Below are 12,443 nucleotides of genomic sequence, written 5' to 3' on the forward strand. Positions count from 1 at the left end.
TTAGAAACCTGACTGCCAGCAACATTGTATCCAACCAAGCACATACAATGAAATGGTATCTCTGTTCTGACAGAGCTAAATCACTATTTGGGCAAATTAATTTCCTTTCTGTATCCAGCATTACAGGATAATATAAAATACGATAAAATAGGATAAAAGAAATGTGCTTTTGCCTTGAGCCAAACTTGGTTAGTAAGGATATGCTAAGTGGGTTAAGTATTGAATTTTCTGGCTTTTTATACTTTTTCTTGCTACCATTCAGCCTAATTACAGACATAACATACACCCCATGGTATTATTTCTTTTGACTTAATGTGTCTTATGTTAACTTGTCACCAAACTAGCTACCTAAATCTTGAGAAAATGCCCCCATACGGTCTTGCTATAAAGTATTTTCTTAATTAGTGATTGATGGGGGAGGGTCCAGCCCATTTTAGGTGGTACCACCACTGGGCAACCAGTCCTGAGTTCTATGAGGAAGCAGGCTGAGCAAGCCATTAAGAACAACTAACCAGTAAGCAGCATCCCTCCATGGACTCTGCACCAGCTCCTGCCTCTAGGTTCCTGCCTGTTTGAGTTCTTGTCTTGCCTTCCTTTTGATGATGAACAGTGAGTGGTATGGAATCGTAAGCCAAATAAATCCTTTCTTCTCCAACTTGCTTTTTAGTCATGGTGTTTAGCTGTAGCAATAGAAACCCTAAGACACTTAAATGCAGACTTTCCTTTCCTTTCTTCTTCCAGTGTTTTAAAACATGGTTTCTCTGTGTAGTAGTCCTGGCTGTCAGGGAACTCACACTGTAGACCTGGCTTGTCTAGAGCTCTGAGATCTGCCTGCCTCTATCTCCCAAGTGCTCGGATTAAAGTCATGTGCCACCACTGTCAGGCTAAGTACAGGAATTCCTTTAAAATAATTTTCTATGAACTATGAAAAGTTCAAATAGGAACCCTGCAAAAAATTTACCACAAAAGCATCAAATATCCAGGGAACTTTATTTTTAAAGCATAAATCAAACAGACACAACTTTCATTGACCCAAATATGCATAACCCAACCTGAATATAAAATGCACTGAATAGGCAAATTACATGATACAAAGGGAATGTATTTTACAAATGTGAAATGATTGATGGCTACAGCAATTTAACAAATCAATTAAAACACTGTATGTTTCAAAACAAAAGTATCTTAAAGCCAATTATCTAATAGTAAACCAAGGGAAATTCTGGTATGGAATGATTTGATTCAAAGGAAATAAGGCACCTGCTATAAATTTAGAGAATATTTTTCACTTTTAAAGTTATAGTAAAATAGAATTAGTTAACCAAGACTTGCTTCAGTGAATCCAGTTCAGGGATTCACTTACAGGGTGAAAAGAGGCAGACAACCATCAGTCATGCCCCTGCAGACCCATAGCCAGCTTTCTTTCCTGATCAGAGACAGATAAATTCCTGTGCATCCCTAACTATTCCTTTCCTTCATTCTCCTCTACATCTGAGGGGATCCAAAGTCCTGTGAGGTTTACACTGCTCTCAGAACAGGTAGCAAGTTTCCCTTCTGTTCCTTTGAAAACAGCTTATTTCAAAAGAGATCTCCTGAGGCAAATAACAAAGCAAACATAAGCAGGTTTCTTCCAATTCATACACAGATATTGCTTGGTGTCTACACCAAGTTCTGGCTAAGTGCATAGTCAGGACTTGCAGTTTTCAATAGTACCAGAAAACCTCAAACCTGCCTCATCACTCTCACCCTTACCGTTAGTAAAAAGGAAATCTGACCAATCACAACCTACTAAGTCATACAGAGGAAGACTAGACTGATCCTTATCAGTAAATTCATTTAACTCCAAATGCTAGTTTAGGTTGACATACCTAGAACCCTAAGGGCATTTCAATCATAACTTTTTAGTTGATGTGCCTTTTTGGTATTAAAAGTGCAATTCACATGCTAAGATATCATATGGCACACAGGATTCCACATATTTTGACAAGGCATTTACTTCTTGTAGACTTTTCCCCTTAACTTTTTTTCTACACAGTAAACCCCTTGATAAGTTAATTCTGATCTGTATGACATCAGCAAACCATCCCTAATTTCATCTCACCATGATAGCTTTTAGTGAAACTGCAGTCACTTTGATTAAGTTACAAAATGCTCAACCCAGTCTCAAATGGGATCCTAGGTGACTATACTTACTCATGCAAAACTCAAGGCTGTGTAACAGAAACATTATCATTAGAAACAGATGCAGCAGTGAGCATCTCCACTTACATATGCCCTAGGAGTTTTTAAAAAAATTTAGGTGACAATGATTGTGGTAAAACTAGGCCGTGTAGTTGTCCATTTATAAGCACCTGATTATAGGATAGTTACATGTCCCTATAATGGAGTGTGCTTTTTCAATCCAAGAGTAGTAAAGTGCCTAGCTATATAAAACCTTAAGTTTCCAAAATTTAAATTAGCTAATTGCATTTACACATTAGGGTTAACAAAATCTATACCCTGTCTACACAGATTTAATCTAATTAGTCATAAGTTTTAATAACCACATAAAACTCATTCTGTACTGAATAAGTATGGTCTACTACTGGAACTTAATAATCAAATTTTATTGCTTTATTCATGTGGTGCTTTTGCAAGGCACTGTGGCATGGACTAGCAAACCTGGAATGACTCTTGAAGAAACCTTGGAATGACACATGAAGGTTGATATGAAAAAGTCATTCTGAGGCAGGGTGATTTACTGAATTGTTTTTAACCAGGGCATCGAACATCAGGAATGAGTTCAAGTTAAAATTCACAGGAGAATGGAAACATCTCAAGGTCAGTCACTTCACATGCCCATCCTGATACTTTGAATAATCTGGAAAATTGCTGTGGAGAGAAAGAGCAAATATTAAAATAAGTTGAATAAAACAGGCCTCTCAACTAAAAAGTAATCTATTACAGCAGCTGGAGAATCCAGAGTAATCGTACAGTCAGTTACAAATGCTAATCTAACTTTACTAATAAGTGAAAGCAGGCTTATCATAATTAAACAATTAAATGCCTTTAAATGATTACTGTCTTGTGCTGCTGGGGATGGTAGGTAATGCATGATAGGTAAGTACTCTGCAACTGAGCTACACGTTCAACTCAAATTATTTCTTTAATTGCAGGTCTTTGACTTTTACCTGTAAGACGTACAAGAGAGCTTCCAGATGTGAAATTTTAGATAACTTAAAAGCACCAAAACAGTTGGGGATTTAGCTCAGTGGTAGAGCGCTTGCCTAGCAAGCTCAAGGCCCTGGGTTCGGTCCTCAGCTCCGCGGGGGGGGGGGGGGGGGGGGGGGGCGGCAAAAGCACCAAAACATTTTTCTACCACAGGTTTTATTTCAGTTTATTTCTTACATATCCTTAAAGGTCTGCTTTCCTAATATATGCACATTTCTTCATTCTCACAAAGCTGAAATTCAATAATCTTTGTGTTACATAAACTGGTTGGCTCTTGGCCACACATCAAGAAAGCTTCCGGTTGTTCAGTTTTGAAAAAAGGCGAAGTGAAAATGTCAACTGAAAATCTCAGTAACTATAGAGTGTGGCAAATAAAAGCATCTGCCTCAGTAATAACAGTTTGCATATTAAAGTGACACACAGAGCAGAAAGGCATTCTGTAATACATCTGCAGAGGCAAAGGTCTGTCACCTTAAGAGCAGGTTGTCTTAAATAACTAATTTTACCTGAAAACACTTGTCTCATACATTAAATTTTTAAACAGGTATGTTTCCTCTACAGAAAAATCAGTTCTTTGTGCTAGTCTTACTTTATATACTTTTTGACATAGAGACCTTGGATGCTGGTACCGTTCAGTCTTGCTTTAGTATCCAGATGTTCACAATGTTCGTTAAGTTATTTTTGATAGTTACAATGCAAATCACTCATGCCAAGAGTTATTTGGTGTTTAATTTCTTCTAAGGGATTATTAGGAAGATATAATCTCTTTTTTGATCTTCTATGAACACAAATCAAGATAAGAGAATTTCTGGGGCACCACACTCTGTGGTACAAGTAATCTGGTTCACTAGAAACAATTCTCAGCAGGTGGGTTGAAAACCACGCGGGTAAGACTCGTCACTCATCCACGTCATTCCAAACCACGAGAGCCCCCAAACACTTACCAGATCCACAAACGACAAAAATGAAGAGGGCCAATAACCAGGGTCCTACCGACGCCTTTTCTTCGGGGGCATTTCTCTGCAAAAAGAAAAACCCAGTTTCAAATGCAGAGAAACCACTCTCGGATCCCGGACTCCCATGGCCTGCACCCCAGGCCAGATGGCCAGACCAGCAACTCACAGATCTCTCCTCCCACCCTAGATTCCACCGCAGCGGGAGTCCGGAGTCAGGCGGGTCTGGAGAGAGCTAGCCGCGGCCATGGCCCCGGCCCCGGCCCCGGCCCCGGCCCCAGCCCCGGCGCGGGCCTCAGCCCCCGGCCCCAGCATGGAGAAGGGTGCCCGCTTTTCCTTACCGAGGTCTTAGCGACGTTGCCGCGCTGAGTTATGTTCTTGCTGTGCTTCTCGTTGGCCATACGGATCCTCTGCTTGGCGACCATCTTCGCGGCGCCACCTGCCCCAAGAACCTCTCGGACTCGCTCGCTTGCCGTTCCCCGGCCACCGGGAGGCTCGGCTCGCGGTGCCTACGCCGCCTACGGCCACTGGGCCGGGACGCCAAGCGCTGGAGCACCGGCAACCTCCGATCACAGCGGTCTGAGCAACCGAGGGGCGGCGCGCCGGAGAAAGAGGGCCGCAGGACCGGGAGGAAAGAGTCCAACCACCCGACAGTGCAGCCGGCAACCTCGAACTAGTTCGGGTTCGGCTGCCAACGTCAGCACTGGGCAGACCCCGCCCCGCGGAAGTATGGACTCCGCCCGCTCCAGAGAAGGAGGGCGAGGGCCGGCCGCCGCTGCAGCCAGGCCCTTCCACGCTCGGGAAAGCGAGGAGCCAGAGCTGCGCGTGCGCACTCGGAAACCGGAAGTGAATTGGCCCCGAGGCTGGCGGCGCCGGAAACACCAACTCGCAGTCACTGTGCTTGGGGAGACGTGTAGAGGCCGGGTTCGGCCTTTATTGAACTCTCACCCCAGCGCATGGGTTTCTCTTTCCGGGACAAGATGGCGCCGTCCACACCGCTGTTGACAGGTGAGTTCCGAAAGCGCGAGAGACTCTTTCTTTACAGTGGTTTCTTTCTGTGTCTTCGTGCTGGAGAATTACTTAGCAGACCTAGGAAGTCTGGCTTGCATTTTCTCCTGGAAGGACCAGACTGTCTTTTGGTTTATTTGACAATAGCACGCCAATGGGAAGTGAATTCTCCGTCTCCAATATTCCCTCCTCCCAGTTATCCATCCGTCGTTCTTCAACTTCTATAGGAATAGACAGGTAACAGAAAGTACGATTTTGATGTGTGACTTCTGGTCTGTAATACTGGTGCTGCTCGGACCCTTCTTAAGTCATCTGCCTATATAATAGAAGAAACGTGACTCCACATCATTTCATCTGAACTTAAGTAATTATGTTACTTAAAAATTATGTACTCCCTATTTTTATGAGGTTTGTGGAACTCGATAGGGAGCAAGGCATTGCTAGTATAAGTTAGATTTCATGATGAAGATTGGCTTAGGGTGGCAAAAGTAAGCAGGATAATGATAGTCTAATGTTTTCAGGTGAAGCAGTTGTGAGAATTGAAGTAGAACAGTAGAAGACTCTGGGAATTTGAAGCTGACACTGATTATGGTGCTTAAAAACAGGGCTGGAGAGATGGCTCAGCGGTTGGGAGCACTGACTGATCTTCCAGAGGTCCTGAGTTCAAATCCCAGCAACCACATGGTGGCTCATAATCATCTATAATGGAATCCAATACCCTCTTCTGATGTGTCTGGCAGCTACGTTATACTCATACATATAAAATAAATAAATAAATCTTTAAAAACAAACAAACAAACAAACAAACAAACTTGGACAACACCGGGAAAGGTGCTATGATATATTATGGTAGGGCTTGGGTGTGTAAGTTTGAATAAACAAAAGAATTCAAATAGAAAAGAATTGGGAAAGAAAAAAAACGTTGATAACAATGTAGGAAGAAAGATAAAATCACTAGGACATAAGTCTTACTTTTGTGAATTGGAAGTTACGTCCTTCTGAGCCATGGCAAAACTGTTATACTTCTTGCCAGTCTAGGAATACACTTTAAGATCCGTGCTTACTCGTGTTCAGTTAGACTACCATAATTTATTCACCAAATATTTATAAAATGCTAGTTATAATCTTCTAAACACTACACCCGACAGATTGCTTTCTTATATTTAGATTTATTTATTTATTTGTGTGTCTGTATCTGAGCATGTACACAAGAGCGCGGGTCTTTTTTTTTTTAAACATGTATTTATTATGTATATATCATACAGCTTTCTGCCTGTATGTATGCCTACAGGCCAGAAGAAGGCACTAGATCTGATTTTAGATGGTTTGAGCCACCATGTGGTTCCTGGGAATTGAACTCAGGACCTCCGAAAGAGCAGACAGTGCTCTTAACCTCTGAGCCATCTCTCCAGCCCAGGAGCACAGGTCTTAAGAGTACCAGAAGAGAGTGTGGGCGTCCCTGGAGCTGGAGTTAGAGTTGTGGGCCTCACCTTAAGTGAGTGCTGAGAACTGAACTTATTTCTTCGGGAAGAAAAGCAAGTACTCTTAATGCTGAGCCATCTCTCCAGCCCTCTGACACTATTTAAATGGCATGATTTTGTAATTAAATCAGTTGTTTCTCTAATTTCATAAAGATAACTTTGTTTAGAGGTTTAATACTAACTGAATATTTAAATTTTACTTTAAAAAGCGATTAAATGTTCTGCCCTTCTGAGGCAGTGTAAAATCCATCCTCTTTAGCCCAGCATATGGATCTCTTACAATCCTAGAACAGCTCTTGACATATTGCATGGGCATCCCGCCTTATTTTGTGTCCCATTAGTACTGAGTTGTCACAGCCCTTTAAGCTATTCTTTGGAATTATCCTATTCTTTCTGTTGACTTGGCACGCTACTTAAAGCAATTTCCCACACTTTCTGGACGGTTGCTTTGTGAGCTATTTTTCACTACTTTTCCACTTATCACGAAGGAAATTCTGTTTGTTCAGCTATTTTCCTTCCCTGATAGACTGTTAAATTCTTGATGTTTGGGGTAAAGTCTTATTCATCTCTACCTTTTCAGCACCTAATGCAGAACCCAGTAAAGGACACTAAACTAATTAACTAATGAAGAGTAGATTGTATTTAATCAAATCAACAGAGTAACAATTTTTCTCACAGGAGTCTAAGTTAAAGTCTTTGTTCTGACACACTCTCATAGTATCATATTCTTAGATACCCAAAGATTACTTGGCCAGATTTACATTACATATTTGCAGTGTCAGGATTATACCCAGATATTTCCATTCCATGGTCTATTATCTACCAGTAGAACACAGTTTACTCTTTCAACCATTCTTAGTTTTAAGTAAAATTTTAAAATCCTAAATCTTGTTTAATGTATATTTCCAAGATTTATAGACCTGTAAGTAATTGTAGCTTAACAGTGAATTTTATTGTTATGACTCTAAGTCAGAAATAAGAAAAGACCAAAACACGTGAAACTTGAGTTTTTAAACACTTGTTTTAAAAAGCTTTAATGTTAATAAATTTAAGTATTCACATAACCAAAAAATACCTATTTTCTCTATTTCCTGATTCTTGCTTTTCTTTTATTAAAGGAGACAGATTTATCCTCAGGCAGATATTCAACCAGCTAAGTGACTCTAAAGAAAAGAACTTTTCTTTATTTGGCCAGCACTCCCAACAGAAATCCCAAATTCTTTCCTTTAGAGAGTGTGTTTTATGTGGGTCTTGTTTTTCCTCTTGTTGCTGTTTTTTCTTATCTCTGTTATTTTGGCATTTACTATCTGCCCTAGGATGAGGTATAGATCTTAAATACAAATTGTGTAGGAAACCCCTTTGGTTGTCTAGAATATCCTGAGTTCCCATAATGTTGCCAGAGATGAACAAGATAGAGATCTCTGTGCTACTGATGAAAAGTGTCACTAGAGCTGGGAAAGTGCTGAGATACAGGTAGCAGTAAGAAAAAGCATTCCTGTCCTTTCTCCATCAGTTGAAGACCATGTACTTGGGCTGGTGAGAGTAACGTAGGATCACATTCATGTTTTATACTGACAGTTTGCCATTCTATTCTAGATTCGTATATAAATTCTGAAAAAGGTCTTAGTGTGTTATATTCTGCTACACCTTTGTGAGTGTGACCTTACACTGGCTAAATTTCTACATTATGTACAACTAAGGTATGATCTCAATAAACTCCCTAATTTGAAATTTTTATTTATGGTTTATTCCTCTAGTGTTTGTTAAACATGTAACTTATGCTGGGTATGGTAGCCTTTAATCCCAGCACTAGAGGGCAGAGGTAGTTAGATTTCTGTGAGTTCAAAGTCAGTCTGGTCTACTTAAGAAATTTCCAGGCCAGCCAAAGCTACATAATGAGATATTGATTTTTTTTAATTAATTATAGCATTAAGACAATGGGGCCTGTTCTAAATCGTAATGTATCTTCTATAAATTGCAGCAGTTTGACTGATCTGTGCTGAGAAATGCTACTGCTTTCCTGAGTGGTAGCAGGATTTTAATGCTGTAAAGAATAAAACTTGAGGGCTATAGAGGTAACTCCATGGTACATATATTTCCCTAAAGGCATATAAAGTTGATTAACGCACACACAAAGTGAAAGGGCAAGACAGTGACAAAAACAATGTGTTTATAATGTGTTTATGTTACTTACCTTGAGCACAGGAGCTCTTAGGAGAGAGGCCTCTCTGAGTTCCAGGACAGCCTGGTCATCATAGAGAGTTCTAGGCCTTATGGGGCTACATCATGAGACCTTGTCTCCAAAAAGAAAAAATTTACAGAACTAAAAATCTAGGACATATTTTGCTTCGGGACATTTTACAAGTATCATTATAGTTTTTTAGATATCTTCAGCATTTGATTAAATTATAGCAGTAGATCAAACTGGCCTCAAACTGTATGTCCTTGTATCAGTCACCTCAGAGCTGAAATGATAAGTGAGTGTTATCATACCCAAGTAGAAATCATCCTGAAGACCGTCTTTTTAATCCCTAACATTTAGCACATAGTGAAGGCACACAGAAGCACATCAAATAGTCTGTAAGCCATTGTGTACAGTCTCCGTTTTGAAATGTACAAAGCAGCTTAGCTCCATTCTATTGTCTGGTATCTGTAGGGACTATCTTCCCAAAGTAGCCCAGCTGGTAGTCTAGAGGTGAAAGTGGTGTCCACCTGTTTGCTTACATTTGCTTACTGACTTGTTTTCTACTGTTAGGCTGGCAACTCTGTAAAGATGTGGCTTTTCATTCTAGCTTGATGTTCCTTTGTCCCACCTGATAACTGAGCTAGTTAGTTCTTAGTCAGGATATGTGTTTTTCTAATAAGTGTCTCTTAACAGTTCTTGGAAAAATAAAGAAATGAAAGGATTAGAATTGGAGCTAAGCCCACCCCAGCTATTAACTTTATTGCTTCCTAGTAACTAAGAGAAGAGGGAAGCTTTTAACTAGCAGAAATGCAAATGTAGTGGAAGCCATGGGCTTTGGTTATAGTTTCTTCTTTTGTTTGCTTAAAGTGCTGTTAAAGTAGCAATTCTTCACTAAGTCCTGTTACATTTTTCTACATCTTACATCTACATTTCCACTTTTCATACCCATGACATCACTCTGAACAAAATGCATACCCTTTTTGGTGAGAGCAGTGCATACTTTCCCCACATCCAGTTCATTTTCTCCATTAAACCAGATTGATCTTTTCAAAATGCCGAAGTCCACAGAATATGACATTGTGGATAAAGATCATTTGACTAGAGACCTGTCTGCTCATGACAACACCCCTTCTTGGATTCTAAGAAGAAATTGAGCATCAGTGGAGTTGCTCCAATTGTGGTGAGACAGCCACTGGGCAAGAATTGCTTCAATTAATCTACAGACAAATACTGTCCCAAAAGGGACACATTATGCAGAATAGGTGACTGATGATCTTTGCTGAGCCAGAATTATCAGCCCATCAAAATTCTGCATTACAAAGGTCTGTCAGATGATGCTGGGCCAGAAGGCTGAAGACTGATGCTCCAACGTTTTTAGGAATGAGGGACTGTCCAGGTGATCAGCGATCTCTTTAAATTGGCTAAGTTTTAGAAGCTCTGTTTTGTGCTTCTCATAATTTCAGGTAATATTAGTCGTTCTCAGATTTCTGACGGAGTTGAAGACTAATTTAGCCTCATAGCCTACCCAAGCTAATGAACTTTGAGAAAACACAGTCATTTAGTTAATTTTCAAATGGTAATAGTTGTGCACAGCTTACATTTGAGAGAAAAAAATTTTTTTAAATTAAACAGAAAGGGTGATGTGTAGGTTGATGTCAAGGTGATACATGATTGGACAGTAGAGAATGGAGGGGGGACAAACTTTTTATAAGGTAGGAGAGGGGAGGAAGGAGGAGAATCAAGATGGGGACAGTTGGAAGGATGACTCAGATCTGGGTGTCTTGGATTGCTAAGGTAGCTGGGATGGATTTCTGTAATAGGCAAATTTATCTTATCTAGGTGAGCAGTTTATATCCTTATCAATTGGTTGTAAGTTCATTGTGTGGATGTATTGTGGATTGAGAATTTAACATGTAAATCTAATTGCTAAATTACAAGTTTCTAGAATTTTGATTTTACCGGGCAGAAGAGGAAGTGTGTGAAAGAAATGGCTGAGAGGCAGTTGGAGGGTGTGGATCTAGTTCTGTAGCCTGAGTGGAGTGAGAACGTGGAGGGCCTGCAGAATGAGGGGTGTGTGTGAGAGTGTGTGCACACACACACACACATGCCTGAGAGGATGGTGACTATCACCTAAGGGACCTCTGGACTAAGGGAGACGGCAGCTTGCAGACCTCATGGCAGAGTAGCAGCTAGAACGCGCAGATTCAGCATGTGAGAACTGATAGAAAACCTTCCTTTTAAATTTTTACTGCAACAATCTGGTTTTAGAAATCAGCAAGAAAAACTCTTGAGGTTTCTTCTTAAGATACTTAAGACCAACATTACTTCAGTCTCCATATTCTTCTAGGTCTGAAGCCTGTTTTCTTTTCCAGCTTCTCTTACCCACAAAACTTTCTGGGTTTTGATGTTCTTTCTTATCTTTCCCTGGGATTGCTTGAACTTGATACTGTTCTCTTTGCTTAACTGTATTCAGCTAAGTTTTAGCCTTTCTACTGTGACACAGGTACTTTTGTTTTGACAGTGATACTGTTTTAAGGTTTTTAAGCTGCATATTTATTTCTATCCAGCTATATGATTTTATGTGAAAAGGCAAAATAGACTTGAAACGTTCACATTCTATAGCATAAAAAAATGTTCCATGAGTTCTTTGTACTTTGATAGCCTTTGGCTTTTGAGTAACATTCAATAATAAAGCTGGGTGTTTCTCAGCACAGTAACCAACCTTTTTTCCACTGTTTCTTTAGTCAGAGGATCAGAAGGACTGTACATGGTGAATGGACCCCCACACTTCACAGAGAGCACAGTGCTTCCAAGGTATAGCTTGTGTCAAATACAATGCACACTGAAAGATTTTTGTTGATGGTGTGTTTCTTAAAATATTTTATTGTGTGAGTATAGGTATTTTCCCTATTTATGTGTCTAAGCAACATGGGTGAGTGGTGCCCATGGAAACCAGAGGAGCGTGTTATGTTCCCTAGGACTGCAGTTACAACAGTTGTGAACTATTTAGTAGGTGCTAAAAACTGAAGTGAGGTTTTCTGGAAGAGCAGTGAATGTTCTTAATTGCGAAGCCATGTTTCCAGCCCATTGACTAAGAAAGAAAAATAATAGATATGCTAGTTTCTTGGGGTGTTTTATTAACAAAATGGGAAGAATATGTATTTCTTTAATCAAGAAAAATAATCTTTGGACTTGAAAATCATTGTCTTAGGGTCTGGAGAGAGTGAAGGGCATACACTACTCTTCCAGAGCATCCAAGTTAGGTTCCCAGCACCCACAGCAAGTGCTCACAACTGCCTATAATTCTAGCTTCTGGGGCTGGAGAGATGGCTCAGCGGTTAAGAGTACTGACTGCTCTTCCAGAGATCCTGAGTTCAAATCCCAGCAACCACATGGTGGCTCACAGCCATCTGTAATGAGATCTGATGCCCTCTTCTGGTGTGTCTGAAGATAGCTACAGTGTACTCATATACATGAAATAAATAAATCTTTTTAAAAAAAAAATTCTAGCTTCTGTAGATACAACACTCTTCTGCACATGCACACATATAACAGATCATTTCTTTTAAAAAACAGAGCAGGAAAGAAAGAACTAATTAAAGGCTT

The 12,443-nt window shown here is 40.1% G+C and overlaps 2 protein-coding genes across 4 annotated transcripts in view; one reads left to right on the forward strand and one right to left on the reverse strand.

The window, feature by feature from the left end:
- Positions 1-971: 971 nt before the first annotated feature.
- On the reverse strand, positions 972-4,955 carry Serp1 (stress-associated endoplasmic reticulum protein 1). The gene is given in 3 exon segments (NM_030835.2): positions 972-2,871; positions 4,155-4,230; positions 4,505-4,955. Coding segments are annotated over 3 exon segments (201 nt in total). The 5' UTR covers positions 4,589-4,955; the 3' UTR covers positions 972-2,830.
- Positions 4,956-5,014: 59 nt separating this feature from the next.
- Positions 5,015-12,443, forward strand: part of Eif2a (eukaryotic translation initiation factor 2A) — a 33,459-nt gene continuing 26,030 nt past the window's right edge. Inside the window, exons 1-2 of one of the 3 annotated variants that reach the window (XR_005500352.2) lie at positions 5,015-5,171; positions 11,582-11,651. Coding sequence is in view for 2 of the 3 variants with exons in the window: in NM_001399818.1 (NP_001386747.1) it covers positions 5,144-5,171; positions 11,582-11,651 (98 nt within the window). In the remaining variant the exon portion in view is untranslated. The remainder of the gene's footprint in view (positions 5,172-11,581; positions 11,652-12,443) is intronic. The other 2 variants (NM_001399818.1, XM_063282412.1) reach the window with 2 other exon arrangements.

Source organism: Rattus norvegicus, chromosome 2 (genome assembly GCF_036323735.1).
Source record: "Rattus norvegicus strain BN/NHsdMcwi chromosome 2, GRCr8, whole genome shotgun sequence".
NCBI lineage: Eukaryota > Metazoa > Chordata > Mammalia > Rodentia > Muridae > Rattus > Rattus norvegicus.